At 32.3% G+C, this 25,877-nt stretch overlaps 1 protein-coding gene across 1 annotated transcript; it reads left to right on the plus strand.

Annotated features, from left to right (window-relative positions):
* Positions 1 to 5,353: 5,353 nt before the first annotated feature.
* LOC129805333 (membrane-associated progesterone receptor component 1) lies at positions 5,354 to 25,877 on the plus strand. The gene is made up of 3 exons (XM_055853183.1): positions 5,354 to 5,812; positions 20,956 to 21,108; positions 25,050 to 25,877. Exons 1-3 carry the CDS (start codon positions 5,500 to 5,502, stop codon positions 25,163 to 25,165), a joined length of 582 nt encoding a protein of 193 aa, XP_055709158.1. The 5' UTR covers positions 5,354 to 5,499; the 3' UTR covers positions 25,166 to 25,877.

Raw genomic sequence — 25,877 nt, forward strand, 5'->3', positions numbered from 1 at the left:
ACAAAATGGGTGCCAATAGGTCAGGATTCAGGATATAATTTCTTACTGTGCCTAGGTTCCTTTGACTCTATATTATGTATAATTTCAAGAGACACTAGTCAAGTGTATAGTGTTAGGGGAAGTGGGGCACCTTTGAAATTGAGATTTTTCATCTATGTTTACGTGGAACTGAGCCATATCAAAATGCGATTTAGCTTCTCAATATGTTTGTGCTGCTAAATTATATCACGATAAAGCTCAATTTTAATTAAAAATAGGTGAAAAATGCCAATTTCAAATGTGCCCCTCTTTCAAAGGTGCCCCACTTCCCCCTACTGCTATTGATACTGCCAGTAAAGGATTAGGTAAAGGAAATTTATGTAAAACATCCGCGAATTTTTTCATGGATTTTCGCAGGCGTGAATTTTCTCGCAGATTTTCGTGGGACGCGATTTTTTCGCGGATTTTCACGGGCGTGAATTTTTTCGCGGATTTTCGCGGGGCGTGAATTTTTTCGCAGATTTTCGCGGGTCACTAAGTTTTTCGCGGGCGCGAATTTTTCGTCGCGATTTTTTCGCAGATTTTCGCGGGTCGCGAATTATTTCACGAATTTTCGCGGGCGTGTATTTTTTCGCGGATTTTCGCGGGTAGCGAATTTTTTCACGAATTTTCGCGGGCGTGTATTTTTTCGCGGATCATCGTGGACGCGAATTTTTTCACGTATTTTCGTGGAACGCGAATTTTTTGCGAGATAATCGACTTCAAATATTTTCAGACACTTTTATGCATTTTTCATTTAATTTTTTTCATTTTCAAGTGAAATTTTGCACATATCAAGCCTGAAGGAGGCTCTAAATGGATATAAGGTTTGAGGCCTCTATCTCCCATAGTTTCCGAGATAATCGACTTTAAAGATTTTCATACACTTTTATACATTTCTCATCCAATTTTCCTCATTTATAACGTTAATAAGTTAGATACAGTCATAGTTTAAGAATTATTAAACGAAATTTGCATTATTTATGTATAAATATCGTTCGAGTTTGCCACAATCCAAATTTGCAATGAAGGAATCGCACTTCTATAAGCTGATCTAGGCTTATCACTGGCTTTTTGGACTCTTATAGCTCGGGTCAGAGGGGTCAGGTGACCTGAAGTTTGGTATTGATCGAAAGCTCTAAGTTTACTTTCCAGTAAACAGAGATAAAACACTATTAAAATAAATAAGCAAAATAATTTATCGCTCCTTGGAAATTACAAGGGGCCAATTAATTTTCGGCCATTTTTCAGGAGACAGCATGAAAGATTCAACTTTGTGTAAATAAGTATCTCAATTTAATGACTGAACAAAAACAATTTATTTCTTTTCTATTTGTATGAGCACTAATATAAACATAGAAACTTTTATATTTTTGCCTTTCAAAATATGTTTTTTAATGAGTTATCTCCTTGTCGTTCTAAGTGATGTGTAAATTTTGCTGAAATTAGAATGACAAGGGATCAACTTGCTTGAGTTAGTCCCCTGTTTCACAAAAAATGCAACGATAAATATATTTTGTGCCCCTTGACTTCAAACAAAATTATGCAAGTGATCAAAAAGATTAAAATTTTGAAAACTTTTCTAATAACGAAATTTAATGACTTATATCATCTGAAAATTTATTAAATTGTCTTTCTAAGTGCATTAGAATCTCAAAATCGCAAAAAAGTGAGTTGACTCCTTGTAATTTCCAAGGAGCGATATATATTATCTCTCCTTGGAAATTACGAGGGGCTAATTTTGTTTCTTTTTTTGCGTTTTTAAAATTTTATAACACTTAGACATTTCTAATAATTTCTTAAATAATTATAAGTCTCAAAATTTTCTTATAAAAATATTTTTTTCTAAATTTTACTGTTTTTTCGTTCAATTTTTTGTTAAACTGAGGACAAACTTCTGCAAGTTGATCCCTTGTTATTCCTATTTTAGGAAAATTTTACAATAACTTAGTATTACAAGGAGCTAACTTAGGAAAAAAACCATAATTTGAAAGATAAAAAGATATGAAAGTTTTGATATTTATGCTCAGACGAATAGAAAAGAAATAAATAGTTTTTGTTCAAATATTATATTGAGACAATTACTTACACAAAATTGAAATTTTATGCTGTCTCCTAAAAATTGCTCAAAATTAGTTGGCCCCTTGTAATTTCCAAGGAGCGATGTTTTTGTCCTTTTGACGTATGGCTGAAAAATATTTTGTAAGTACAGTGGGACCTCGATAGAGTCAACTAATTATTTCCAGGCCTGTTGGCGGTATTGGATTCGTTGACACTATCGGAGTCTGAAAAAAAATCAATTTAAATGTGAAATTTTTATATAAAGGGGTATTATTTTATGTTTGTACTAGATCATTGATAAACTCAACATGATAGTAGAATATTTTATTTAATTAATCCATAAATTCTAAACCCTCTGGCCCAAAAAAGTCGTATGCTAAGGTAGAAGTTGGAGATTAAGAAATGATTTTACGGAATATTTTTATTATTATTAAATATCTTAAGTGTAAACTACTCTCCCTGTAGTAATATTGAAGTCCACCATGATGTTAAGATAAGGAAGTGCTGTTTTAAAGATTTCTTTTTTTTCACATTTTTTTTTTATAAAAGCTCCGGTAGATACTTAATTATTGAAAATTCTAATGCAATTACCGTTATTAACTAGAATATAATTTAAACTTTTAGTGTATAAAAGAAGAGATTGTTAAATTTATTGTTATGCCATACATATGGCTCTAAGCTTTAAGCTTCTCGAAAAGAGCAATAAAACCAATTCTTTTCATTTTCTTCTTGTTTTGCAATATGGGCGCTAAATGGTTAGAGATATCGACTTGGCGTCTTCAGAGGACCCTCTAATAAGTCAACCTGAGGATTATTAATATGACTTTCATTTCCTCCACCCCTCTCTTTAACAACCAAAATTGTATTTTTTGTGATTATAAGAGAACACGTCATACGGTTTTGTTTTCGGAAGATGATGGGGAGAGGTGGGGTGGAAATGAGGGTCGTATTAATAATCTTCAAGTTGACTTATGGGGGGTCGTCTGCAAATTCCAAGTCTTCCATTTCCAATTTCCAATCTTTAACCATTCAGAACTTATATCTTAAATGTACAAAAAGAAGGAAATTTTAACCGCGTCTTTTGCTTAGCAATTTTAATTTTCTGTTCCTCTTTAAACATCCAAATTTTCTTATGAGATACTAATGTTTTAAATTCAAAATTTAGCTTACAATTTACACGTTTTTTTAGGAGCGTAATTTTTATGATCATTAATGACGGTCATTTTTTAAAGAAGTGAGTTCTTTAAAAAGATTGAATAAATTTGAAAAAAAAAGTTTCTTCACAACGATACTCTTAAAAATTCTATTATCCTGTGAGTTTTTCTTTGCAATTCGAGTTCATATTGTTTTGTTTGTGCCACAAATTAATGGTTGCTCAAAATTCCTTACATTAGGATCATAGGCCTAATCAAACAATCTTAATACAAGAGAGAAAAGACTAGAGAATTTTTAATCGGTTAAAAAGTTTAAAATCACGAAAAGAAAATTATTTTGTTTGGAAAATGATTATACATCGTCAGTTAAATCAGCATTTGTGGTAACTTCATTTTTGTGATTTTGGAATATTATACATATTTAGAATCGGCGTGATATTGTTTACTAAACGCACTTGAGGAAAAGAAAGTTTCATAAGCCCATTAAAATTATTTTAAATTATCGTAAGTGGCCTTAGTTAATAAAAATTTATCAAAATTTGTCGTAACTTCTATTTTTGGGGAAGTTACGACGGTTACGACAAATTTTCATACAAAATTTTCTCTAAATCACCATTTGCCGTAACTTCTATTGCTCGTTTGCATGGCTTGTAATTTGCAGCAAAAATGTAATATTTTTCATTAAAACGTTCACAAATTCTTCCAAATCTCTAAAGACAGTTTTTAGGCAGAAAGCTTTTAGGGAGAGGAATTAGAGTTTAATTAATTAATTTAGTCAAATAAAGGCGCTTATTATCACCAGAGTCATTGAAATTGATATAATGCATTTTTGAAAATTGTCGTAACTTCCAAGATTTCCATGCACTGGAAGTTACGGCTTTGTAAACGATGAAAGTTACGATAAAATCTTATTGTGTTTCATCGAATTTATATCTCAATATCTCAGCTTTTAAATTATTTTATAAAGATTTTTTCGAGTTAACTTACAGTTTATTAGTGCCACTTTTATTAATTTGACTCAAAAGTATCGCATTTGGGGCTCATTTTTAAGAAAAATAATGCTGAACTGAAAATTTCGTTTCATGAAAAGTTGTCAAACGAAAGTTACGACAAATGCTGATTTAACTGACGACATGGTTAATATACGAATTTTATTAGAAAATTACCATGTTCTTATATAAATATTTTTTCTTTTGTTCTAAGTGTTACGTTGATACACAAAAAGACTGTTTTTTTTTCGAAAAGATCATAATAAAATCACATAATATTATTAGTTCAATATAATAAGGAAAAAGTTGACTATCGGAGTCAATTTGGGTCCAAGTTGACTCTATCGGATTTCGTAGAGTAAAAAAATATCTGTTGACTCTATTGAGCTCGATCACAAGTAGATTTTGATTCTCCAATAGTGTCTTGGATGAAAGGTAAATGGAACTTTATTTGCACAAAAAGTCGTTGAAGTTCGAAGAATTCAAATTCAATTTCGAATTTTCATACTAAATTTTCGAACAAGGTGGGGAAAATTTATCAAATATCACACTAAAAAGCTGGCAAAAGAGTTACTCAGTGATTATGGGGTGATTGCATAATGGGACAAGAACAGTAATCGTCGTTGTTCAGTTTTTTTCCTCACAAAAATGTGAAGACCGTCACATTTTGACACTTGAGCACTTCGAAATTCGAACAGGATGTTACTTCCGCCACCTTGCAAAAGTGTTAAGAAGTAAGAAAGTCTCTTTTTTGGATCTTCAAATAGATTTTCGAATTTTTCAAGATCTACTTCTGTACGGAAAGATTGGAGATTGGACTCTATCGAGGTCCCACTGTAATTTATTTTAACTAAACGTTCAATATTTTGGCTCAATATTAAGACGTTCAATATTAAGACTTAGAAGATCTCTTTTTGAAAATAACCAAAATGATAAAATAATTGGTTTATAATTTTCGAGAGAAAAGGAATCCTTGATATTCTAGTTTTTTTCCAACATTTTTTCCGTTACATTTCTTTAATGTTATCTTATTCCGAATTTGGCGCTAAATTCGCAAACTGGCATGCTAGTTACCAAAATTCGCCATTTAAAAATTTTAGTACATGCGGCGAAAAGCAGGTACGCCGAGGCGAATGACGTTCAGACAGTGGAAGAAGAAGAAGTTTTATTTACGACGAAGCATGATTATCTGAAAATCGCAGTGTAAAAACATAGTTGAAAATACATTTCTAGTGCTTCTGTGGTGATCACTAAAATATATTTGGACACGCGTGACAATGGCGGAGAGTGTAGAAAGTGAAAATGAAATGGGTTTCCTCACGGGAATCTTCTATGAGATGTTCTTCAATCCCATCAATTTGTTCCTTGTCGGAGTCATATCGTTTTTGGCTTACAAAATCTTCCGGAACACCACTCAGTCCACCACTGCCAAGGCGGCACCTGTGGAGCCAACACTGCCGCGTCTCCGGCGAGATTTTACCGTGCAGGAACTGAAGCAGTACGATGGAAATCAGCCGGATGGAAGGATCTTGGTGGCAGTCAATGGGAATGTCTATGACGTGACCAAGGGGAAGCGCTTCTATGGACCAGGTAACTGCTTGTTCACCCACTTAATCCCAGGGCATTAGAGCATGACAGGAAAAGTGAAACTTCTTCTGTTTAACGGGGTGGAAAGAGTGCGTAGGCTGGTAGGCTTCTCTGGAGAATCTCCCTCTCTCTCTCTCTTTATCTCTCTTTCACTCTCGGCAAGAGTGTTTGCAAGTCACCTGCGGAATTCGCACTCTCATCTCCCGGGATGATCTCCTTGAGCTAGCCACCAATGCACAATCACTCCCACCGCTGCAGATTCTAATCAGAAAATTATACTTTTCTCACTGCGACTTATTCTGTGAAGACAGGTCTTTCCCTCTCTCAATCAGTCGATGAGGTCATTAGCTAAGATATCCCAAGAATGTTTGTCCAATATGTGTTAATTTCCCTGTAGAAAAACTCCCGAATAATAAGTGCCTGAATTTTCTGAAATCCAACGAGAAAGTTGGATGTGTTATTATATTGAAGAAATCATCTGCCATATGTTGAGCTAACGAAAGGTGTTATCAATTAAAATTTCCCTGAGAAAGTGAAGAGGCATGAAACTTTTTTGCGAACACTCTTCCATTTGTGGTAGTTTTCTACGTACAAAATGCCAATTAGGTAAATTTCCGAGACTTATATAATTTTTTGCGGGATCAAATATAAATTATAATCTGATTTTGTTATTTAATTCTAATTATGCAGAATGTTGCTCAAGATTAGGAAGGATAACAAATTATCAAACGAAATATCCGTTCGTTCAATCTTCGGCAAACTTCGTATCTATTCGCTTTGGTTAAAAAAATTGTCAAATTTAAATTTGACAGCTCTTTTTGCGCTTTTTACAGACTCGGTTATTTTTTCCTTAAAGTTGGTTAAATATAGGGCTGTTCTTGAATTGAGAGTTATTCTTAGTTTTGAAAATATACAAAATGTAAAATTCAAAAATTGGATTGTCCAAACAAGTGATAATGCCTCCGGCACAACTTTTAGATCAGTAAAATTTTCTGAAATCAAAATTCGCGTCCCTTTCCTTTTCAAAATATTTGCATAAGTCTATCTCACTCTTTTGGATTTAAAATTGGACTGAACTAAATTTAATTTAGTGTGATATTCAAAAGAAGAAGAAGAGTGCGAAGGAATGTGACACATGCAAAGCTTAAAGGGGTGAATTCTGACTTTATGAAATTTCCCTGATCTAAAAGGTGTGCCGGAGCAATAAAAATATAAATTTGGTTAGTAGACAATCAAAATGGATCAAAACTCAATTTAGAACTTTATTTCTCTACACCTTTTAGATCGGAAAAATTTCACAAATTCAATATTCAAATCCCTACCTTTCTTGAAGGTTTTTCATATCTATGCCATTTTTCTGTATTCAAAATTGAAGTGAACTAAATTTAATTTGTTGTGATGATGAAAAGAAGAATAAGAGTGCAAAAGAGTGGGACAGATATTATGTAAAACGTTTGAGAAGGAAAGGGAAGTGAATTTTGATTTCATGAAATTTTTCTGATTGAAGAGGTGTGCTGAGTTTATTAAAAGCAGTCAAATTATCATGCTAATTATCATAAAGTTTTGACAAACGGAAAATAAAGTTTTTCAATGCAAAATTTAATGTTTTATGACACTGGTATACTTTTTAGATCGAGAAAATTTCATGAAATCGAAATTCACTTCTGTTCTTTTCTCAAATTGTTTTCATAAGTCTATCCCATTCTTTCGCTCTCTTCTTATTCTTTTGCACAACATCACACGAAATTCAATTTGGTTCAATTTAATTTGTAAAAAAAATGAGAGATATGCAAAACGCTTAAGAGAGAAAAGGATGTGAATTTCAATTTAGCAAAATTTTCCTGATCTAAAAGGTGTGCCGAAGCTATTACTAACCCAATATAATTTGTGATTTAACATTTGTTTTTTGTTCCTAAATATTTCGCTGTTTATTTAAATGGACTTCAAACGTTGTAACATTTTCATCGTAAAACCAAAAATTAATATTTTGAAATCAAATACCAAACGTATATAAGTGTTTAATACTGCAAATCAATTCAGCTAGATTCTGAGAAATTCCATGAAATCAAAATTTCCATCCCTGTTTTTCGCAAATCCAAATTGGATTTGTTGTGATGTTTAAAAGAAGAAGAGCGTGATAAACATACGACACCTTTAAGAAAGAAAGGAATATGCATTTTGATTTCATGAAAATTTCCTGATCTGAATGTTGTACTGAAGACATGAAAGCCGATTTTTGTAATTAATGGCTTGGGTACACCTTTTAGATCAAGAAAATTTCATGAAGTCGAATTTCGGATCTATTTCTTTCTCATGTGTTTTGCATATGTCTATCTCCTTTATCTCATTCTCTCGCACTCTTCTTCTTCTCTTAAACATCACTCCAAATTCAATTTAGCACAATCGAGTTTGGTATGCGAAAGAATGAGATAGTCATATGCAAAACATGTGAATTCGAATTTCGACTTCCATAAAGACCCATAATGGCTCCGGCACACCATTTAGATCAGAAAAATTTCGTGAAGTCGAAATTCGAATCCTTTTCTTTCTCACATGCTTTGCATGTGTCTATCTCATTCTCTCGCACTCTTCTTCTTCTTCTTTTAAACATCACTCCAAATTCAATTTAGCTCAATAGAATTTGGTATGCGAAAGAATGAGACAATCATATGTAAAACACGTGAGAAAGAGAGATTCGAATTTCGACTTCATGAAATTTTCCTGATCTAAAAGGTGTGCCGGAGCCATAAAGACTTAAATGGCTCCAGCGCACCTTTTAGATCGGGAAAATTTCATGCAATTAGAATTCACCTCCCTTTCTTTCTCACACATTTTGCGTATGTCTCTCTAATTCGCACTCTAAATTCGATTAGGCTGAAATTAATTTGTTGTGATGCTTAAAAGAAGAAGAAGAGTGCGAAGGAATGAGATATACATCATGCAAAGTGTGTGAGAAAGAAAGGGTTTCGAATTTCGACTTCATGAAATTTTCCTGATCTAAAAGGTGTGCTGGAGTCTTAATTATAAAAATTAATAAGAAAAAATCAAAATTGATCAACCAACGAGTATCTGACAGCTGCCATCTGGAAGTGATCCTGATATCAAAGAGTTGTGTGTATAAGAAGTGATGTAACTTTCCTATTATTTTTAACTTAACAATTTTTTTCCAAGTGATCAAAATTCAGCTCTTTATCCATTAACATTTTGTTTCGCTCTAGTCTTCGGAAAAAGTTCGTGTTAATTCGTCATTTTGATAAAAAAGTGAACTGTCAAATTTAAATTGACACCTTTCTAACCATTTTCTTTTACAACAAATTCAAACATTCAAAGTTTTTTTTCCAAAAATGGAAACTGTCCTTGAAATTTTAGAAAAGATAAAATCATTATCAGCTAAACTCACTCAACTGTATCATAGCACTGACTTAATACATCAAAGCGAAATTTAAAAAAAATGATTGAAAGCAAAAAAAAAAAGAATGATCTCAAGAACGATCGCAATAAACAAATAAAACACATAAAAGACTGGCACAAAAAAAAACTCACACCAGCACAAGATTTTAGAACGTTTTCTTTTTGCTTTGCATAGATTACGTGTGTTGTATTCTCGAGAGTCATAACCTTGTGCGTTCAGTGGACAATTGGAAGAAAAAGTTGATCGGTGACGCCTTTCTCTCTCCAACCATTCTCATCAATTTTTCTTTTTTTTTGATACACCAACTTAGTTGAATCCCAAATTGAGAAGTTCATGAAAATATCCGGATTTCTTTTATCGCTCCAATGGTTTTCTCGCATTCTGGACGGGAATTCTATCCAATTCCGAGTCAATTGCTGTTTTCGATAGAAAATGTATTCTCGGAGCTCAATTATTCTGCCATCGTGAATATTTTTTGCATCGATTAACTCACAAATGTTGCCATGAACGGGGTATATAAAGATCACACCTGAGAAGTTACTTGTGTCTTGTTTCTTTTCAACTCAATATTCACTGTCAGTTAATTTTTCATTGAATTTTGCAATTAAATGGACAAATTGTTGCATTACGCAACTTGCTTCTTCTTTTGGGTAATTCTCACACGTCAAAAAGAGAAGTTATATACCTTACAAGTTACAAAAGCATAAAATTAAAGCCAATAAAGAAAAAAAACTTCAATGCAAGGCTCTGCTCTGGGAAACAACAATGAATTTATTAAAAATTGAATTATGAAGGGGTTGTGCAGCAAAGAAAATTATCTGTAATATTTCTAGTTCATCGTGAGACATCAGAAAAGCAGGAGAAACGCAATTCTCTCCATTGATAAGGAAGGGGTATTGTGATATGAATTTACAATGATTCGGTAGTGAAAAGTCGAATGGCTAAAAATAGGTTAGATTACAGCAAAGCTGAATTTCTTATCTTTCCTATTTCATAATTTGTAGAGACTTTTTTTTTAAAAATAAAATGAACGAAAGTAGTTTAATAAATTTGCCTATTTTGGATATAAATAAAAGAAAAGCAATGAAGAATTTTCCTTCGACATTGTTTTTGATTATAAAGTGATCTATAAATTATTTGAAACCTATGTCAAAATGGCGTAGCAAAGCATCCCAGACTGTGCGAAGTGATCGAACTCGTGACTTAGATTTTATACATCAAAAATACTTTCACATCATTTACAGTTTACCGGTTCTCAACCGTTTTTAACCAATTCAAAAATCACTCAAAATATCGCCCAAAATTACTTAGGAGTAATATAAGAATTTCAGATAAAAATTAGTTACCGGTTAGAATCGGTTCAATTTTACCGGAAATTCCAAGACCTTTCCAATGAGCTCAAATTTGCCCCATTCGGTTGATAAATGTGCTCTCTTAAGAGCCTTTTTAACCTTTGACCTTGAAAAATCGTTTTTAGTAATGATTCAGATTTTCGTATATTACGAAATGTCAGCCTAGGTAATCTCTAAAAAAAAAACGATTTTTTATACAATCCTGTAGTTTATTTTGTAAAATTTAGTATGGATTTCTTCAGTAAACTCTATCTCAAAAGAGAAATCGGTACGACAAAAAAGTAGGCGTGGTCTAAATGAACTTTCTTTTTAATATATAATGGGGCACTTTTGAATTGAGATTCCTTTGAAAACGTTTTTTTATCCTATTTTTAACGGAACTGGAACTTACCATGAAATAATAGTACCCGATCAATGAGCAGCCCATTCAGATTAATTTCATTGAGTTTGAGTTATTATTCTTCACTAAGTTTGTTCTTTCGGCTCCAATATTGCCTCTACCTCTATCGCTGGCATATGGGTAGTTCGCAAGAATTTTAGCCTTTAAGCGTAAATGGCTTATTTGCTGGTTTCTCTTTGTCTTTTCGTCAAAGAATCTTAGGTAACGTCTATGAGAAGTTTAGGCGAGAATTTCGCGTCAAAACATGCTCAACAAGTCAATAAAAATGTAAATAATAATGCATAATATCACTATCCATAAGTTATGACTAATCGTTTTGAAATTTTTAATCTTAGGCTGTCTACACACTATGAGCATTTTTTAAAAAAATTCTTTAAAAAATAACCCTAAAAAGGTTTTTAAAAAGAATCGGCTCTACACTAGTGAAAATTTTTGTAAAAAAATGGATTTTTTACAGAAATTTGCCTAGTATGTAAGCAATTTTGTTAAAAAAACCGACCCATTACTATTTTTTAAAATTTTTTTTAAAGAATTTTTTTAAAAAATGCTCATATGTGTAGACAGCTTTCTCTTACTCGTGACTATTAAAATTAATTGGGTTTGTCATGTATTTGTCATTATTGAGTGTCACGATTTTTTTAGGAAAAATAAATAAAAAATAAATAAAAAAAAGTTAATAGGATATTAAAGAACAAATTAGCAGAATTATATAAATTTTTATTTGTTGTAGGATTATTGAAACTAGAACTTCTCGGAATTGTTTTTTTTTACAACTTAACGCAGTTATCACTCCCTAAATGTGTCGAAACAAGTGCAACATATGCAATTTAACGTCAGAAAAATTCTGATTATAAGAGGATTCAAACCCAGGAGTAACCCGGGGTTTGAGTAACTTTTTCAAACGAGGCAACAAACTATTGGCGCATGAAAAATGAACAACTTTTGGAAAACAATTCCTTTATATGAAATAAAATTATTTAATATATTTGAAATACATAAATAAAATCTACGGATTACAGTCCATTCATTTGGAAAGGGAAAAATAAATTTTAAAAGTATTTTTTTCTGTTATTTTTGCATTATATTGCAAGTTCTCTACTATTTAATGCAATTACAAAAAATAAGGCAGAAGAAACATTATTTTAACAATATTGGAAGTATTAAATAAAATTTCGACGTTCTTTTATCTCATTCTCATTGTTTTTCGAGCAATACATAGTTCAAAGTTCAAAGAGATTAACTGTTTATTGGTTGCGATGTCGGTGATGCCTGTTGACATATTCGGTAGGTATCAGCAAATATGCAGATCGGCGAGATTAACTGTTTTTTGGTCCTTCAGTCTTCAATTTTGAAATCGCTTTTTTCGAATTGTTTAACTATTTTTTACAATTAGTTTAAGTTTCGGCAAAATAATTTGGAATTTCAAACAACGCGGATTTCTAGAAAAATAAATTTTGAGTTCCGACTTCCGACGACTATCCTAAAAATTAATAAAAAAATAATTAAAAAATCTCCAAAGTACTAGAATTGCATGATTACTAAATTATTACTAGATTATCAAAGACTAAACTTCCATGTTTGTTTGTCAATTTTACCCCAATTTTACTACTCGAACTCAAAGAGAGAGCAGTTATACAATCCGCTTTTTCTAACTTGTGATACGGTTAGAGGTCAAACGGTAAGAGATATTGACTTCCGGTCTTTAACGATCCTCCCATAAGTGAATATTATCTAAGACAATCTTCTGCTTTCTCTCCCAACTCTCTTCCTTCTTCTCTACAACTCTTGGTGGTACAATGAGTTCCGCTTTGAAAGATTTTTTCGGGACTGAAAAAAGATCGCGAATTAACTCTAATGACGCAGTAAAATTGCATACCTGCAGAATATATCTTTGGAATAACTTACAAAAACCCCCTGATGTGTGCAAGACATTTTTGGCGCCAATTTTTCGGCCTACTTTCAGCACCAACGGTTCATAATAATGCATTTCAATTTTACCGCGTGAAAAATATTGCATAAATTTAGGGAAATTTAAAAAATATTTTTTTTTAATAAATTAACTTCCAATAGTAGGCAATTCATATCAAATTCTTTCAGTCCGTTTTCACTTAAGCCGGAACTCCCTGTAGGCAAGATGAATATTTCGTTCTTAGACACGTTAGACACCTATGATCGAAAACCATTTCGATAACTTTTTGAAGGTCAAAGTTTAACTATTTCGGGGGGTCTTTTTTTTCAACCAATTTGCTTTTTTGGGAAGATTTTGAAATTTGTCTGTATGCTTGTTACTCATGCTAAAATATTGAAAAATGTGCTTTTCTTAAGCAACTTTTTATTTCTTAAAATTAAAATAAACAATTTATTTCGGAATGGTTTTTTATGAATCGATTTAATCGGTAGTATAAACTGGTATGCACCCAAAAAGCCTGCGAAAAGCTAATACACGGAGAGCTCTCTTGCGAGTGCGAACATCCTGAAAGATGAGACGCTTTGCCATCTCTTTTTTAGAAGCCTATTGGTGGCGGTGCACAATTAAGAGGATCGTCAAGGAAAAAAAAGCTCCAGATTCAAGCTCTCGCGGAGCTACTCAAAGCATCCGTGATGTCCCCTGGTGGTGAAAAGAGTCATCACCCGCCATCAGCTGTCTCGTTTTTTCTACTGTTTTTTGTTCACGCTCATCGTCTGTCTATTTTTCTCCGAAGCGCTCCCCAGACCCAGAGCACACAAAAAACTCATTGAAAAGGTTGAAAACCCAAAGGCAGATTTTTAGCCTTGCGATGCATTATGAGATTTTGTGAAGGAAAGAAAAAATGAGACATGCATGTTTTCCGCATATCTTTGTCTCTAAAAATTGATTTAAAAAAATTAAATTTTCAAGTGACAAAATTTCTATTTTTATTTTCTTCATAGTCCAAAATTTCTATTTCTTCAAAGAACACGTGCATTTGACACATTTGAAAGATAGGGGGAAACAGGTTTGTTTTTTGGCCTTTTTTGGTACGGGAAAGTCAAACTAATAAATAATTAACATGACCTTTATTTTTCCTCCATTCTTTCCAAAAACCATGTTCTTCTTGGGAATCTTTAAAAACGCATCCTGCGATTTTTTTATTTTTAAATATGTTTTAGAGGCCGACTCGGTGATAATTTCATATAAGAAAATACTGTTGAATCAAAGATTTTTCAAAGTCAAAGGTTAAAAATGCTCTATAGAGAGCGTATTTTTAAACCGAATAGGGTGACATTTGGTATAGTTCCAAAGGTCATGCAATTTTTTACAATTCTGAAAAGGGTATAATTTTTTATGAATCCATATAACAAACCAGTTATGAAACTATAACTAATTTTAATCTGAAGTCCAATTGTAGTGTATTGTTAGCAAATTGCACAATCACAGTAAAAACTTTTGGACACTGACCAAAATATTGGTAAAAATTTTCTTTACAACAATTTGTTACAGAACAAATATGTACCTAAAAAAGATATTTATTCGTTCCAATATTTTTTTTTCTTTACGGTTTTGTTAAGAATAGTGACAATTGTGTAAAAGTTTTCTTTTAGAACCGTTTCGATACGGTGGAATACCTACAAATTTCAGTAGATTTCGTTTTATACAAATTTGATCTGTGAGTTGGAATAGAATTTTGTTGCGCTCTACTGTTTTGTTCCCACTGTCAGGAACAAATTTGTAGATTTTTTTTATAAAAATACTATCCCTACATTTGTAACATATTCGTTTCAAAAATTTTCGGTGTCCGTGGACGATTTAATTTTTGGAACAAAAATCGTTACTAATACGGGGAATCCTTTTGCCTCTCTTAAAAAGTACAAATTTGTTGCTAAAAGTCGGAACCAAAATATAGACATTTTGTTCCAATTATCGGGAACAAATTAATGCAATTTAAAAGATCTCGTCCGTTTCGTCTAACAGTTAAGGTCTATAGTTAAGGTGCCAGTGCTGGTAGCAGGAGGGGAAAAATCTCGCCAATCTCGAATTAAAAAAAAGTGAAACCGTAAATATTATAGCTTGAAAAATGCCACAAATTTAACGTCCTTCTTGCTGCGATGGTGACTTTCGGAACAAATCAGTTACTAATATTGAAAATCTTTTTGTTACTCCTTGAGGGTACAAACTGGTTTATTATATGGATTCATAAAAAATTATACCCTTTTCAGAATTGTAAGAAATTGCATAATCATTGGAACTATACCAAATGTCACCCTATTCGGTTTAAAAATACGCTCTCTATAGAGCATTTTTAACCTTTGACCTTGAAAAATCTTTGATTCAACAGTATTTTCTTATATGAAATTATCACCGAGTCGGCCTCTAAAACATATTTAAAAATAAAAAAAAAATCGCAGGATGCGTTTTTAAAGATTCCCAAGAACATGATTTTTGGAAACAATGGAGGAAAAATAAAGGTCATGTTAATTATTTATTAGTTTGACCTGCCAAGATTGTAAAGTTTTTAAATTTCGAATCGTAAGGGTTAGGGGAAAGAACTGTCCTTTCGAACGTTCATGCCTGCGAATAGCGTGATTTTTCTTTTATTTTTCCTAAGAGACTTATAAATAATTATCACATAATCATAAATATTGATGATAAGCTAACTAATATTTAATAGAAATGTGTAGCGGAAGGTCGTCTGCCTTCAAACGAAAAATGTAGTTCCAAATTTAAGATTTTTTTCTGAAGAATCCACAAAATGGATTTTATTTTCTACTACACCAAAAAATTCTCTTGTTCATTCGGCGTATATGATTACCTCATTGAGCACTTACAAGTCCTCAGTTTTTCCTTCTGAGGAAATTAAAAAAGTGATGTCGATTTGTATGAAGGCAGCTGGCATAGTCTGCCTTCAAACGCGAGGCAGCTGCCTTTTAATGTTTTTTTTTCACTGAGAATATCAAATCAATAAAACTAAATGGGCTATAAATGATTAGATTGAAGCCTAACGCACTCACTAAAATCATCACTGCAGTCAAAAGACATTAAACAATAACTTTTCTTCACATTTTTCTGAAGCACTGTTTTGCACTTGAAAATTTGGAAGAAAATGCCATTGAAGTTGACAATTGTCAACTTGAAACATCCCGGCCGGAGCAAGATAGCGGGTTATAAGTATTTGTATGACGTTCGTCAGAGAAAAGTAGGAGTTCGATTTCACATGTTTTGATGTATGGAAAGATAAGATTTAAAGGCACACGACATTAGCATTTAAAGGCTGCTGCAGGGTGATATTTGCAAATTTTTGCCACCCACAAAAATTGTGTCATCTGAACCAAAATGTATTAACAGAAATATTAAGCCTGATTAACCTTCTATGTGTCACAATGGAAGATTTATTTGTAAAATGATTTTGACTATGAAAAATCACATGATTTGTGGAACATCAAAATTACAGTTCAGAGCTCATTTTCATTTTTTTTATCTAGCATCTAGGAAATAGGAGCTAGGCTCTCCATTTTTTGATAATTTGTGAGGATGATGGATAGCTACCTAATAGTTAATAGAATATAATTTATGCTTTTGAGAACAACGAAAAAATCGCAACATTTGAAGGCTGCTGCATTTAAAGGCAGACGACTTTCCCCTAAGTCTCATACGAAAAATAAAAGAAAATTCCCATTATTCCAAGGCATGAACATTCGAAAGGAGAGTACTTTCCCGTACCAAAAAAGGCCAAAAAATAAACCTGTTTCCCCCTATCTTTTAAATGTGTCAAATGCACGTGTTCTTTGAAGAAATAGAAATTTTGGACTATGAAGAAAATAAAAATAGAAATTTTGTCACTTGAAAATTTAATTTTTTTTATCAATTTTTAGAGACAAAGATATACGTAAAACATGCATGTCTCATTTTTTCTCTCCTTCACAAAAGTTCCATTTCAAAATCGGGTTTTCTATTGTAATCTCGAAATCATGTTATGCTTTTTCGCTACTTTTAGGTTTATTTTGTAACTTCGCGGATCGCGGTGTGTTCGTGGATTTTAGTGGGCCGCGGAATTTTTCGTGTATTTGCGTGGATCGCGGTGTTGCTCCCGGATTTTCTCGGATCGCGGAATCGTTCACGAATTTTCGCGAACCGCGAAATTTCTCGCGGATCGCGGAATCTTTTGCGGACCGAAGAATTTCTGACGGATTTACGCAGCCGGCAGAATTTATTGTGGATTTTCCCGGACCGTGGATTTTTTCGCGGATTTTTGAAGATCGCAGTATTACTCGCGGATTGCGGAATAGTTTCTGAGCCATTTTGGCATTAAAGTTTTACATGTATTTTTGTGCATTTCTGACAATCGAATTTGCACTCTTCAATTTTCAACGACGTCGAGTTGCACGCATTTCGAGGTTTCCTGTAATGAATCTCAGCTACCATCAGGTCATCTGGACTGGTCTTCGATTTTGCCCCCAATTCGAATTTGCAATGAAAGAATCACACATAGCATAAGTCCATTTAGGCTTATCACTGACTTTTTTCTTCTCCGAGAAAAATTATATCGGTATATAATGTAGTCACCGCGATATTAGCTGGTTTTGTGAAATGCCCATGACGATTGACGATTCATAATTTTTACGATTTTCTACAATTTTTTGAAACAACGAGACTGATCGTGAAAATCATAAAAATTCGTTCAGCTGTAATTCATAAGATTTCTCACACAGGGGATGAGTTTTGTTGTTTTGTATTCTTTTTTCTCCTCCGCCTGATCGCAAAAAACTGCAGGCGTGCTGAAGGTCAGAGAGAAAAGGAAAGACATGGTGAAAAATGCGACCAAAAATCCACGCGTTATCTTGTGGCGAATTGCTGAACAATTTTGAGTAGCATTTCTCGGAAGCTCGGAAAGCTATCAAAAGCTCATGAAAATTTCCAATTTGGAGCATGTTGTTTAAAATTTAATTGCAAAAAAACTATTAGGAGTTTCTCCAATTCTAATGTACCATTTGAAAGCTAATGAAATGTAGATTGGTACAAAAATAATTATTAATTCGGAAAAAATGATATTATCGGTACAAAGATGCAATGAAAACTGTCATTTTTTGGACAATTTTCAATTGAAAAATACTTGGAAAATTTGTATGAAAAGTGAAAGAAGTGAAACAGGCATTTTGTAGAGCATGTCTTTAGGAACAAAATTAAAAAAAATATACCTCTCTATCTTTCATATTCTAGGAGATAATGCAGCTTCTTTGTGGCATGTTTTAGGAGTATACGAATGTTTGGAAAATTATATTACGAAAGCAAAACAGTTTTTCAAAAAATTAAAACAGGGAATTCAAAGATAATATAAAAAACTACCCTCAGTTAAATTTTCAAGGAAATATCTCAAAAATTGTAAGACTTGATACACTTTTAATTTTGGGTTTTTGTATGGAGACGCCATTTTCTGGCTTTTCGATCCTCTTAAGTTAGAAATGATATCGTCCGATATATTATATACTAAGAAAACGCTACAATACGGTTTGTGCCGGGACATTCTCACTCTTTTCTAAATATTTATTCGCGTAAAATATTTTTATTCCATCGTGATCATCTGATTGGCAAAAACATATTGAATGTTTTATTAGCTTCTAAGCTTAAAGTGGTATTCAGACTAGAAGGTTTAGCCCAGTTCCCGTAGGTCTCAAAATCCTGAATAACGTGTAATTTAAATTGCTTTTTGAGAGCCTAATAGGTTATTTTTCTTTAATCGCCCAATTCGAATGAAGAAGGCAAGACCTTCGGACCTCTTTTTACTGCTTTAGGGGTTGTTCACTTGAGGATCAACTCACATGTCATTAAAAATCGTCAAAAAATGAGCTTATTATACAACACTGTATAGATTGCTTAAAATAGACATGTTAAAAAAAAAGTCCAATTCGAAGTTAAATTTTCTCAAAAAATCGTGATTGATAAAAATTAGATCAGTTAAGCCATTTGGCTAATACGGGCTTCAGACCTAAGGCTTAGCCATATGGCTTAACTTTTTTTTTGGAAAATTTTGACTTAGGATTGGATTATTAAAGAAAAAAAAACTTATTACATTTTGAAAAATCAATAAAATCGGTTGCTGTTTAAGGTTTTGAGACCCTTGGGAAATGGACTAAACCTCTAGTCTGAATACGATCTAAGCCTAAGGTCTGAAGCCCGTATAAGAGACCGCGATAAGACCAAAATATTCTAAAAATATTTAATGTTTATTACCTTTTAATATAACTTTATATTATACTCAACTCTGATATCCGGATGATTGGAACAGAAAATGCCAAATAAAAATCTATATTTAAGTTTTTTTTTAATTTCTCAAAAGTTTGACAGCTGCTGTCATCCGGATATTGGAGAGATGAATGTAATTGTGTCTCTCGTAACACAGTCAATGAAAATTGTATTGGCTGTGATTTTTTTTTCGTGTAAAGGGTGTAAACAACGCAAAATCAACCCTTTAAGGACCGGTGTTCCATAAAGAAAATAATTTTTCCTGACTACCTAAAGTTATTTTTTTCTTATGTCTGTACATAATTGTAAAGTAGAAGGTTGAAGGAATCTAGAATATTTTTTGCAAGTCTCTAGCTATTTGATATGTAGTAAATATTTAAGTTCAAAAATGGCGAATTTTTAAATTTTCAAATTCATAAATGATTTAATTTATTTTTTTATACTTCCAATTCTTTTAAGCAAAACCCTTTTGGTAATAAAAACTACAATACGCATACGTAATATTTTTCATTAAAGCGAAAATTATTATTCATTGGTATTGTCAGAAAAATTACTTAATTTTTTGGGCTATTTTTGTCCCTATCGTTCACAGTGGCAAAAATACACAGAATCAGACTCTGTTGGACTTTCCAAGGTTAGATGTAAGACTTATCATTGATTATGTTTCTCAGTTTAATTTTTATTGTTGATTTTCAGTCCGTAAAAAGTGTCTCGTCGTTAAAGGGTTAACCCAAGGCACCAACCTGAAGAAATGGTTTGTGTCTAGGGTGTATTGTATGTATTTATTAAATTTAAATGGAACATACATTCTCAAGTTTTTTTTTGTAATGAATCAATATCGTTCATTGGAAATATGGAATGTACGCAGAAAATATTGTATATCAATTTTTATTATCTCTAAATTGCGAGGAATGATATTTTTGAATAAGAAATATTCGGCTGGTTCATTTGTATAGAATTTCTTATTTCCAGTGTCTCATTTTTAACAAGGTCTTTTCAATTACATGAATAACAGAAAAATCTCAACTATAACGCTAACTTGCAGCTTTATTTTTTATTCTCTGGTAACAATAAAAGCACTTTATTGCTTCATTTTGTTTACTATAATTAAGAAACATGATTTTCTTTATCACAAACATTACAATGAAAGTGATATACCTTCTGGATTTCTCTTTTGGTGGACTTGTAGAGTGGAAGAGAGAGAGAGAGGATGAGAGAGAGACAGGGAAAGGGAAAGGAAAAGCTATCTGTTGACATGTGAAAGTATTGATTAGAGGAAAATTAATTAAATTAGGACTAGGTTAGTGCTGATCCATTAGAAGATTAATGGTAAATAATTGAATTTCTATATCTTGTGCAAGATGAGATTTTATGGGGAAAATGAGGAAAACTAAATAGAGCTCTGGAGAGTGTAGAGATTTTATTTGGAATTTATTGTGACCTCTTCTGCGATAATTGCAAATTTTATCAGTTTAAAACTGACAATATACAAACAGAGCGTCGTAATTATATAAAACTCTCTGTTAGTGCTTAAAGTTAAACTTGAGGGATGATGTGTGTTTGTGAAATTGTTTACAAAACAATTAAAATTGCATACAGACTGAGAACGAGACACTAAATATTTGAATGAGAGAGTGTGAGGAAATTTTCAGAGATAGTAAATTTCCTCTTATCGCAGACTGTTTGTGACATTTTTTTTCTGCAAGGTTGACTTATCATGAATTTCACTCTTGCGTAATTTGCTCTAATTACCTACATGATTGGGGATTTATGTTCCTCTTCCAGGTGGACCCTATGCGGCGTTTGGCGGTCGAGATGCTTCAAGAGGTTTGGCCACATTCAGTGTCACTAGCAATGACAATAATGAATACGATGACCTCAGTGATTTGAATACAATGGAAATGGATTCTGTTCGCGAATGGGAAATGCAATTTAAAGGTACGTCATATTACTAGTTGCACTTCTTCGATGTTATATAGGCGTTTCTAATTGTTATGCAAAGAAAACAAGGTTTTTAGGGTTGATTGCAGTTATATTTGACCAATTTTAGAAATATTTAATAATCAGATTTAGGAACTGAAGAAAATTAATAGGGGATCCTGGGGTAAAATGTAACAAAATGGGTATTTTTTCTCAAGCTTCTAAGAAGATTTACATTTGTTGTGGAAAATTATTATACAAAAAAATTCTTATCTCGTTGAATTAAAGAAGGCAAAAAAGGAGAACTGGAGACCTAATTGACAGATTAAACCTTTAAGGACGATTGGAATACCGGTGTCCCATAAAGAAAATAATTTTTTCTGACAACCTAAAGTTATTTTTTTCTTAAATCTGTACATAATTGTAAAGTAGAAGGTTGAAGAAATCTAGAATATTTTTTGCAAGTCTCTAGCTATTTGATATGTAGTAAATATTTAAGTTCAAAAATGGCGAATTTTTAAATTTTCAAATTCATAAATGATTTAATTTATTTTTTTATACTTCCAATTCTTTTAAGCAAAACCCTTTTGGTAATAAAAACTACAATACGCATACGTAATATTTTTCATTAAAGCGAAAATTATTATTCATTGGTATTGTCAGAAAAATTACTTAATTTTTTGGGCTATTTTTGTCCCTATTGTTCATAAAAGCACAAAATACACCGAATCAGATTCTGTTGGACTTTCGAAGGTTAGATGTAAGACTTATCATTGATTATGTTTCTCAGTTTAATTTTTATTGTTGATTTTCAGTCCGTAGAAAGTGTCTCGTCGTTAAAGGGTTAAATATAATTTGTATGTTAGTATAGATTTTTGTCACTTTTTACCCCAAGCAGTTATTTACAATATTAAATGAATTTTTGTATAGAAAATTGCAAAAACTGTTACAAACCGAAAACGAACTTATGGTTACAAGAATCTAATTATTTTGGAAACACTATAATTATGCATAAATTTTCCAAAGAATGTTATCAGAATTGATAATTCCGGTAAGAAAAATATTTTTAAAGAATTTGAAAATTAGAATTTAAAAAAGATTGTTTTTTAATATTTGAATTCCTTAAAACCATTGTAATTTAGAGTCTCTTTAATTTAATTTCTGGATTCCATCCTTTATCAGTGAATCATCTAGGAAACTAAATAGGGGACAAAAGTGAAAAAAAGTGCTTGAACTCAAATTTTCTGTGTTTTCTAAAAGTTTCGAATATCAAAATCTCAAATTCCCTAAACTTTTCTCGGTATTAATCATTTTTCAAAATCTTCAAGATCTAATCAATAAATTTCATTTTTTTTCTTAATGCAAATTCACTTAACTTTTTCAAGTCTTTTGGGACTCTGGGTTACCCAAAGGAAAATATGAATACTCGGTTCGTCGGGTTTTCTGGGATCGGTTGTAATAAATCAGCAGCAAACGCACCTTATGCACATTCCATGAAGAACTTTTAATTTTGAACTTTGAATTTTTAAATTTTGACTTTGAAGAAAGAATAATTTCTCTATAACAGTGTTTTCTTTAATACGCGAAAAAAAGTTGTAAGAAAGTGTTTTCTAGGATAATTATGATCCAATAAAGTCGAAAATACCATCCATTCTTTATTATCTCTTTTAGTTTAGGCGCTAAGTGAGAAAATATAAAAACCTTTTGAAACGCTTTTTGCTTCTAAAATTCACAAATTTACTGTTTTCAATTTTTTTTTTTAAATTAAAACACACAAAGTAGAATGACATATCTTTCAGTAAAAAATGATTTTTTCGGTATTTTTTATGAAAATTGGAAATGAGTTTTTTTGCACAAATATTTTTTTGTTGCTTTTTCTCTGACCTGTTGTGTTTTCTTTTACACGAAACTGGGGATAACAACTAAACTTTAGTTGTACGCGAAAGCGCCCTTACCACGGTAAAAATTGTTCGAGCGGGGGGGGGGGGGTGGGGTGGGGGGGGGCGAGGGGTGGAAGCGTCACCAAAAATACATATTTAACCTATATTATTTGTTCCCGTCTTCAACTTAAAACCTTTACGTATTGTCTAAAGTTATTTATCTTTGTATCCATTCAGTATTATACATTTTTTTTTCCATTTTGCCAAAAGCAAATTCCTAGCCCAGATCAAGGGTATCAAAGATAGCGTATCGTGCTTCATTTCTCACTTGTGAGTTTTAATGAAAATTCTTAAAGTGCTCTATCTCGGGAACAGATCAAGATTTTTTTCTTGCTCTTTTTAGTTTGAAAGGTAATATTGTTCTGTTTAAAACTATTTATTCGATTTTAGATTATATGTTCAAGTCTTTTTCGTAATAGTCTTTTAACCTTTTTTTGAGAAAATGTGAAAATAGTTTTTCTGAAAAACCCCATTCTTAGCAATTTTAAATTTTTACTGTTTATCAGTATCATTGAGTACTATATTCCTTGAAAAATTTAACTTTTAATTTTGAGTTTAATAGGTTTCATTTAATTTTGAAAATGCAGTGAAATTTTTAATTACAGTGCCCGCTTTGTAATCCGGATGATTGGGAGACAATATGACAGGTGTCCGCTTCGTAATCCGGATGGATTTTTTGAATTTGTTCAACGTCTCGCAAATATAATACAAGTTTTTTTTCTAGAATTACGATAAAAGATTTAAAGAAGCTTAAAAAGACATAATTAGAGAATGCTATGCTATTTTACTTCATTTATTAAATAAAAACTTCGCAAGATAATTCATTTTCATTGCTGAACACACATTCATACATAACCTCAAAATGATTTTAAATGTAACCGTCGATAACTCGTCCGGATTACGGCGATCCGGATTAGAGAGCGGGCACTGTATTTTTAATAAAAGTTAAACGCAAAAGTGGAGGCTCTCCTTTGCAAGGAACGTAGTGCTCAATGTTGATCAACAGTTAAACAGTAAAAAAAAACAAAATTTTGAAGAACGGTATTTTGATTAATATTGTTTTTAAAACATGCGCAGCTTAAGCATGAAATAGTTAAGATTGTGCTGAAAACATGCACAGCGGTCAGCCTTCTTAAAACAGATGGTGCTCGTCAAAACCAATTTCTAAAAGGCAATTTTGTGACTATTCTCAAAAATGCAGGGGCAAATGGTACCAGACATTGGGTATAATCACATTTTGATTCGCTTCATTATGGGCTTCCGTAAATTTGAAAAAATACCTAGAGGACATATTTTCATAGAAAATTCATCTACACCTTTGTAAAACACCGTTTTTTCCACGAGAAAAGTGAGAAAACGAGGAAAGCGCTTTTCAAGCTATTTTAGAAAAAAAAAACACAAAAGACTGCAAATCGTTTGACCAATGCAAACAACAAGCGGCGAGACATGATAATGACGTTTCTTTTCGCCGTGAGACATCAGAAATTGCTTCGCTTTTTTGTTACTTTTTGCTCTATATACCTTTTGTTACCTTTTACCCCAAGTGGACATTTTTAATAAAAGGATTTCTGGAGGAAAGAACTTTTGTGAAATTCTAAAAGAGATGGCAGATTCGTATTCAAAGAATCCAAATTATTTAGAAAGTATTCACCAGTGCATCAATTTTGGAAAATAAGTAGGTAATAATTGTTATCTTCTGCACGGAAAATATTTCAAAAATAGGGCTAAAAATTTCGATATTTTTTATTTTCTAAATTCCTTGTTCGAATTCTAAGAAACTTACGACATTGAAGAAGGTCTATGGAGGCTATGGAAAAAAAATTTAAGTCGCTATCTTATTTATCTTGGAAGATTTTTTATTTTAAAATTTTTCGTTTTGTGACTTTTTGCCCCAGTCTCCCCTATAATAAGTTTAACTTTATTGCAGTTTTATACTATAATACTATAATTGGCAAAGTCATTCATGTACGGAACTGTCCTACCCTCCCCTAATCCCTTTATTTATTTTTGTTCTTGCAGAAAGGTACATTTTTGTGGGTAAATTGCTGAAACCGGGTGAACAGCCGACCAATTATTCCGACGAAGATGAGGAAGGGCCATCGGATAAATCGTCGGAGAAGCCCAAGGATGAGTGACGGTCAGGAGGAGAACAAAGAGAAATTGCCCCTCGAGTCCCTATCTCTCCATTAATGGGCAAATTTGGGCGAGATTATGAGGGCTTGGCTTGGGGATCAATTAATTGTCATCGTTTCTGTGAATTGTTCGGGTTTGATTGAGGGAGATTCTCATGAAATGCAAAGATATATATATATATATACACTAGTACCCACTTGCAGGAGGAAAAACAAATGAAAAATTTACTAACTTATAAAACAACACTGGGATCAGTTTTATTTATTAAGAAAAGACTCTCAATCATACACTGAATGTATTCTCGAGCTTGGTAATTGAATGTCTAACCGGAATAATTAAATCCCTTCCCCAAACAAAAACAAGAAAATTGTATAAAAATCGTATAAATGTTCTTTTGTGTCCAATGTGAGGCAGCCTAAAATCATGGTACATTAGACTTATTCTACTTTGTTTTAAGACATAATTTTGATTGGATATAAAATTGATTTTTGGGTTGCGTGAGGAAAAATGAATTTAAATAAAATATTATCATTTAGGATCATTGTAATCTGTGAGATACTTTGGTTGAGGATAAGTTGTTTATTTTTAATCAACTTTCGTAGCATTTTCCATTACTCTCCCATTTTTTTTTGTAAAGATCGTGGCAGCAGATTGTGCACAATGTTTTGTACGTGGATTTGTATTTTCAATTAAAACTTTTTTGGTTGAGTAAAA

The sequence above is a fragment of the Phlebotomus papatasi genome, chromosome 3 (assembly GCF_024763615.1).
Source record: "Phlebotomus papatasi isolate M1 chromosome 3, Ppap_2.1, whole genome shotgun sequence".
Taxonomy (NCBI): domain Eukaryota; kingdom Metazoa; phylum Arthropoda; class Insecta; order Diptera; family Psychodidae; genus Phlebotomus; species Phlebotomus papatasi.

Coding starts and splice junctions, on each gene's coding strand:
- LOC129805333 (XM_055853183.1), top strand. CDS start 5,500: ATGGCGGAGAGTGTAGAAAGTGAAAATGAAATGGGTTTCCTCACGGGA. Junction 5,813..20,955: donor GAAGCGCTTCTATGGACCAG/GTAACTGCTTGT, acceptor TTCCTCTTCCAG/GTGGACCCTATGCGGCGTTT. Junction 21,109..25,049: donor ATGGGAAATGCAATTTAAAG/GTACGTCATATT, acceptor TTGTTCTTGCAG/AAAGGTACATTTTTGTGGGT.